General features: G+C 38.3%; 1 protein-coding gene across 1 annotated transcript in view; it reads right to left on the bottom strand.

Moving 5' to 3' along the window:
• LOC123241891 (aldehyde oxidase 2-like) overlaps positions 1-5,744 on the bottom strand; it is a 109,828-nt gene extending 104,084 nt beyond the window's left edge. The window contains exon 1 of the mRNA XM_044669392.1: positions 5,626-5,744. Coding sequence (XP_044525327.1) covers positions 5,626-5,744 — 119 coding nt within the window. The remainder of the gene's footprint in view (positions 1-5,625) is intronic.
• Positions 5,745-6,886: the final 1,142 nt, after the last annotated feature.

Raw genomic sequence — 6,886 nt, 5'->3', positions numbered from 1 at the left:
GTGGGATTTGTACCTATCGCCATTGACTCCAAACCCAGCCTCTTTCACTTGCACCACACTGCCCCCTAGTGGTTGGTGCTAAGGCCCAGGTGTCCAACATAGGACCTTACAAATTGTTTGCCTTGGTGGAATGAGTCTCACCAGAGATTTCAGCAAAAATATTTTCCTTCATTCACTTGTCTAATTAGCTAGTAGTTAACTAATTAATTGTAAGTCTTATTCTTTTATTTAGGAAGCCACCACTTCCCTGAAGGAGAACTCTTGAGTTGGAAAAGACTAGAGATTTCTTGGAATTTGTGGAAGATTTTATTCAGGTTCCTAAAAATCTTGTCTATATATCCTAAATATATCCTATATCCTAAATAACTTAAAAACTTAATAGAGATTATATATTAGGATGATGTGGTATCCATTCTACGATGAGACTTTCTTCTGTTTAGAGGGCTTAGATGTTATATATAATAATTAGACTTGACGAGGGCAACAAAATGGCTCAGCAGATAGTGCCATTGGGATGGGAGGTTCTAGGTTCATATCTGACAGACATATCCTTGCTGTGTGACCTTGGGCAAGTCACTTAACCCTCATTGCCTAGTCCTTACCACTCTTCTGCCTTGGAACCAATATGTAGTGTCAATTCTAAGACAGAAGGTAAAAGTTATTAAAAAGAAATTAGACTTGCCTTTAGGCCCTAAGTAACAGTTTAAACATTTCTCATGTTATTACTTTGTCCTTAATTTCTATTCTCTATTCATGAGAAAAGAATAAGGAAATGTTAAGTAATAATAATAATACCTATTTAAAGCAAGCTCCATTATTTACCCCGAAAAAGTAATTCATCTGTTTTAGCAATTCTTGGCAGCTAGTTAGAGGCAGGGCATTGGACATTAGTTCAAACCCAGCCTCAGACACTTACTAACTGGCCATGTGGCTTAGCCTTTGCCAGACTCACCTTTCTCATCTATAAAATGCAGATAATAATAGCGCCTACCTCCTAAGGTTATTATGAAGATTAAATGAGACTATTTATGAAGCATTTACCAAACCTTAAAGTACTATATAGATACTAGCTTTTTTTTTACTCACCTTAACTGATTCTCTTAATATTTCCCTTACCAATAAAAAAACGAAATTCTAAATTACCTCCTAGATCCTCAAAGAGTTTCAGTACTTATATTTTATTAAGGATGTGAAAACAAATGTGTTCTGTTGTTTAGCTCAGAAAGGGAAGAGAGGTTAACTAAGAGGTTTAGGAATAGAGTAACAAAGAGGGCACAAAGGGAATATTAATATTATTAAAATTTTTTTAGATCTTTTGTTTTCATATAATTTTCATTTCTGAATATACTCATCCTCCTTTGCAAAACTAAGTAATCCAGAACAATATATGCAATACATGCTCACATTTACGAAGAGGGATACTGGTTCAGCTTTTCTCCAGGACCAAGCCTGATCAGTATAATTAGAAGTGTTTAGTTTTCCTGTTTTGTTCTTTAAATTTTCATTTCCATTGTTTTAATCGGTTCCTTTTTTTTTTTAACCCTTACCTTCCATCTTAGAATCAATACTGTGCATTGGTTCCAAGGTAGAAGAGTGGTAAGGGCTAGACAATGGGGGGTTAAGTAATTTGCCCCCATATAATTAGTTTTTAAAGAAATAGTGGATCTGGTAACAAAGTGTCCTCCCCCCATTAGTAAATTTTGAGGAGCTCTGGTTTCCATGAGAGACTAGATTCCATCACAGGACAAGAAAAAGTCAAGAAACTAGACTTTATCTTCTCAAGTTTGGGTGAATCCTCAGTGTCCTTGAGCTGGTATTTTTATATCCACAAAGGAGTCCATGATGCAGACCTTCATTCCTTTATTCTGCCTGCTTCTAAGGATAAATGAATAAAATTTTTTGAACTATTCAATCTTTTTAAAAAATGTCACATCCAAGGGGACAGCTATGTGCTTCAGTGGATTGAGAGCCAGGTCTAGAGACAAGTGGTCCTGGGCTCAAATCTGGCCTCAGAGACTTCTTAGCTGTGTGACCCTGGGCATGTCACTTAGTCCCCATTACCTAGACCTTACTGCTCTTCTGCCTTGGAACCAATATGCAGCATTGATTCCAAGATGGAAAGTAAAGGTTTAAAAAAAAGTCACATTCAAGATGGTGGAATTATTCTGGGATTCTGACTAGTTTGAATCAGAATCAGAATCAGAAATTAATAAGAAACCTCCCCTCACCCCCTATATCCAAGGTAACTTTTAATTATTTTTGTTATTATTGTAATTTCTATTCTCTTCCCTTTTTTGACCACCTGCTTTTAAAGGAACACGAAACTAAACTTAGCTGAGCTTCAGACCAAAAGTGTGAATGACAATTAGAAATCCTAACGATATTCTGTGCCATTACTTGGGAAAATTGGCAGCAACAAGGAATTGCCTCCACTGACAGTTGCTTCATCTATTTAATGGTGACCTTGCTCTGCAGGTATTCCTGTAGCCTGGTGATGAAGTCAGGGGGCATCAGAGGGCTTAAATCTCTTTGCATATTCATGCCAAGGAGTTCTTCACTGTACAGAGTCTGAGGAGACTCTTAGCCTAGGATGTAGATGCCTGGACCTTATCCTCAATCTCTTCTTGGGACTTGGAAACACCATGGCAGGGGAACTCACATATGAGAAAAGGAGAAGTGAAATGTTAAATAATAATAATAATAATAATAATAACAATATGATCTATTTAAAGAAAACTCCATGATTTGCAAAGAAAATAATTTATCTGTTTTAATGACTCTTGGCAGCTAGGATAGAGGTTGAGTGCTAGACCTGGAGTCAGAAAGACGTAAGTTTAAAACCAGTATCAGTACTGAATGCCATGATAATTTGTGATCAATGTCAGATAACTGAATTATTTAACCCAAGAATCATTTTAAGAAATTGAGTGATTCTGTCTGTACTTTAATAATAATGGCAAGGCAACACAGCAAAGTGGAAAGATCACTTGACTGAGGCCAGAAGATCCTGAATCTAAAGGTCTGAGTTGAATCTTGACTCTGCTCCTTGTTGACTATATGGTTTAAAACAAGTGACTGATCCTCTTTAGAGTCTACTTTTCTTGTATAATGGAGGGTTTTCACTGATAGAATCACAAAATGAAGGCTAAATAACTAAGTGTTAAGGCAACAACATTTAAATTTGACCACATTGGGGCTCCTCTCAAGAGCTGTGGGTTACCTTGAGTGAATCAAAAAGAGATTTAGAAGACAGGAAGAAAAAGGATAAGCCAGGCTTTTAAAAATCTATCCAGGGGACAGCTGGGTAGCTGAGTGGATTGAGATCCAGGCCTAGAGATGGGAGGTCCTAGGTTCAAATTTGGCCTCAGACACTTCCCAGCTATGTGACCCTGGACAAGTCACTTGACCCTCATTGCCTACCCCATACCACTCTTCTGCCTTGGAGCCAATACACAGTATTGACTCCAAGATGGAAGGTAAGGGTTAAAAAAAAATCTATCCAATAAGTCCAGGGGGACAGACTGGAAGAGGAATTAAATTTCTGTCAGGAAAGAGAAGAAGTAGCTTGGAGCTGGAGAAAGGGAAGCTGTGGAGATTTGAGAAAGCATTTATTATTATTGTCTTTTTTCAATTGGATCTGACTCTTTGTGACCCCATTTGGGTTTTCTTGGCAAAGATACTGGAATCATTTGCCATTTCCTTCTTCAGCTCATTTTACAGATGAAGAACTGAGGCAAAAGGGTTAAGTGGCTTGCTTAGCTTGTCACACAGCTATTAAGTGTTTGAGGCTGGATTTGAACCAGGACGGTTCATTTTCCTGACTTCAGGACCAGTCTTCCCTTCCCAACCCTGCACACAGAACACTCCCCTCTTCCAAATTTTTCCATTTCTGCAGAAGGCACCATCATATTTCTAGTCTCCTAGCTCATCCATAACCTTCTCAATTCAGCACTTCATTCACTTTGAATCTTTGATCCCTATTCCTCCATTTCACTCTTCCTCACCTCAAAATATCAAGTCACTTGCCAAATCTTCCATTTCTACTTCCATTATATCTCAAATCTGACCTCTTCTCTCCACTCAAGTTAATGTCTGGTTATTATAGAGAAAGGAGTCTTAGTGCAGAACCTCAACAACTCTTGCCTGATTATTGTAACAATTTCCTAATTCAAACCACTGCTTCAAATTTCTCCCCATTCTAGACTTTTCTCTGCACCATTGCCAAAATAATTTTCCCTAAGTGCAAATCTCATCATGTCACTCTTCTACTCCATCAAGTCCAGTGGCTCCCTATTGCCTCTAGGATAAAACATTAACTCCTCTGTTTAGCTTTTAAAACCTTTATAACCTGTCCTCAATCCATCTTTTCAGCATCACTGGAAATTACTTACTCCCCAGAAGACTGTACTCCAGCCAAATGGCCTTTTTTCCAGTTATACACACAAACACAAACTTTATCTCCTTTCTTAATGGTCAATAGTTCCAGTCATTGGACCCCAACTGGTGTAATGAATTATTCAGAGTCTGAGGGTTCAAATGAACAATTCCTTTAATAAAAAAAAACATTCAGTGGCCCTCCAGGTTAAAAATCAATCCCTGGAAGGTAAAAGCAGATAAATGTTAAAGGCCTGGAGATAAGTCAGCTAAGGTCAACCGGGCTTCAAGAGCTAGCCGCCTTTAGACATTCTTTGCCCAAGGACCCACCAGTGGGCCCTAGGTCAGTCCACCTGAGAGCAAAACTAATTTAAATAATCTCAGTTCAGCTCAGGCAAATCTTGGTTCACAACAGCTCTGATGGTGTGGAAGTGTGAGGGTTAAAGCAACCTTCTTCAATTCTACAAAAGTCCTGACCCACTACAACCACTCAATGCATTGTATAGGCTTCCTTCCACATTTCTGGGATTAGGGAGGCTCCACCTTCCCTCCCCCCCCCCCCCCCCCCAATTTGAACATCCACATAAAAATGTTTGACTTTCCCTTCATAACAGAGAGATCTAAATTTTTTCTTTTTTCTTTTTATGGGGTGTTTACAGAACCTTACTGTAAAATTTGAGTTAAGTATTTAGTCATAGGCTATGTGTAGGCCAATGTTAAAATATCTCTTTCTAGCCTTTGTGTGTCTTTTGTGTTCTTTTCACAAACTTTTTGCTTATTTTAACTGTAAAAAAGAAATTGTGCATATTTATGCTATGAAAAGATAATGTTGATATTATATAATACTCTGTATATTTTATGCATTTTTGAGTTTCTAAACCTTTTCTGTATTATCTGCCAGACTTCCGCAAAACTCCTCCAAAATTCCCTTTTAGTTTCTTAAGCCAACCTGGATGATATATCAAAACCAAGATGGGGAAAGTTGCAGCGAGTTAGTCATGGAAACCTTTAGAACAGCAGCAACACCGCCAGAGCCACATACTGAAGGGAACATTTAGGAGGTTGAAGACCAACAGAATGTATAAGAGAGCATAACTTGTCTTTGTGAACTTTCAAGACATTTAGCCAGACCAAATGAATTAGGTTCTTGGTGCCCTAAATTTTACAAGATTTTTTGAGGTTTGCAATACCAAATATTCCAGGAGAGTATGCCACTTTGGTGTTTATATTGAGAAATTATTAATTATGAACCTATGAAGCTTTCCCCAAATGGGCTCAATTTGTCTGGGAGTCAAGCCATAGGCTGAGTCTATGTAGAACCGAAGTGGTGGGATGGCTCTGACTGTAGCTTCCAGCCACAGTCTCTCCATTCTCAGGGGTAAAAACTGCAGAGATCTCCAAAGCACTGATCCCTCTGGTTCCATTGTTGTTAGAGAAAAATGGTACTGCTTAGCTACTCGGAAAGAGGTGGAAATGATTCTATCTCTTCGCCATAAAGCTATTGCTTTACTCAATTTACAAGATTGGCTGTTTTGCAGAGAGGTTCTACCCTACTGACAACTGTGTGTCTGCTAGTTTTCTTTCAAACTCTTATAAGCAGCTAGAGGAAAGGAACTATGCATGCTTTATATCCATTTTCTAGGGTCATAGCATCAAAGATTTAGAACTGGGTCTTAGAGTCCATCAATTCCAAACTCCCACTTTTATTTTATTATGTTGCTTTTTATTTTTATAGCACATTAATTTCTGAATATATGCTTTCATTCCTTCCCTACTTACTATGTCCTTCCCTCATGGTGATTAATAAAAAAGGAAAAAAAAATCAGTTCAATAAAAACCAAGCAAAATATCAACTCCAAAAATATGTACAGTAGCACATAACCATAGTCCTCCACTTCTGCAATGAAGGGAGGCAGATGCATTTTATTTATTTTTATTTTATCTATCCTTTTTTATTTTTTAAAGACTCAATCATTCTATCTCATCAGGGCGAGAAGTACAGGGAATTACTCATGGACTCTTATTGGAACAGCAGCTTTGACCAACTCCATTTCTAATTTGTGCTGGTAAACTTATCCTTAGGTAATCTTGTGGTCCCCTACTTCTCGGGGTTCACCATATTAATCTTGGTGGAATGGGGATGGTCCCTTGGGAACTCCAAGACCCTAGAGGTCAGAAAGTAAGTGAGAAATTCCTCCATCCCAGATCCTAGGAATGCAAATGGTGGAAGAACATGGGACCCTGGTACAATCAAAGAGTCAAAAGATTCTCTTAGAGAAGCATTTCCTCTGTTTTAGATGCATTTCCCTTAATTTTAGCATGGATGCATACCAAACACCCTACATTCCCTAAGATTTGGAACTCACCCAACTTTATGATCTGGGCTTAATATATCACAAACAATGTACACCTTTGCTTATGCCCCATTCACCAAGGCACCTCAGGAATGCCACTCAATACTCCTTATTTGTCCCCCTCCCCACCTTCCTGGTCACATAGTCTAGTGTAGTCT

The sequence above is a fragment of the Gracilinanus agilis genome, chromosome 3 (genome assembly GCF_016433145.1).
Source record: "Gracilinanus agilis isolate LMUSP501 chromosome 3, AgileGrace, whole genome shotgun sequence".
NCBI classification, from domain to species: Eukaryota; Metazoa; Chordata; class Mammalia; order Didelphimorphia; family Didelphidae; genus Gracilinanus; species Gracilinanus agilis.
The sequence above is the reverse complement of the archived record's forward strand: the minus strand, read 5'-3'. Positions and strand labels throughout refer to the sequence as shown.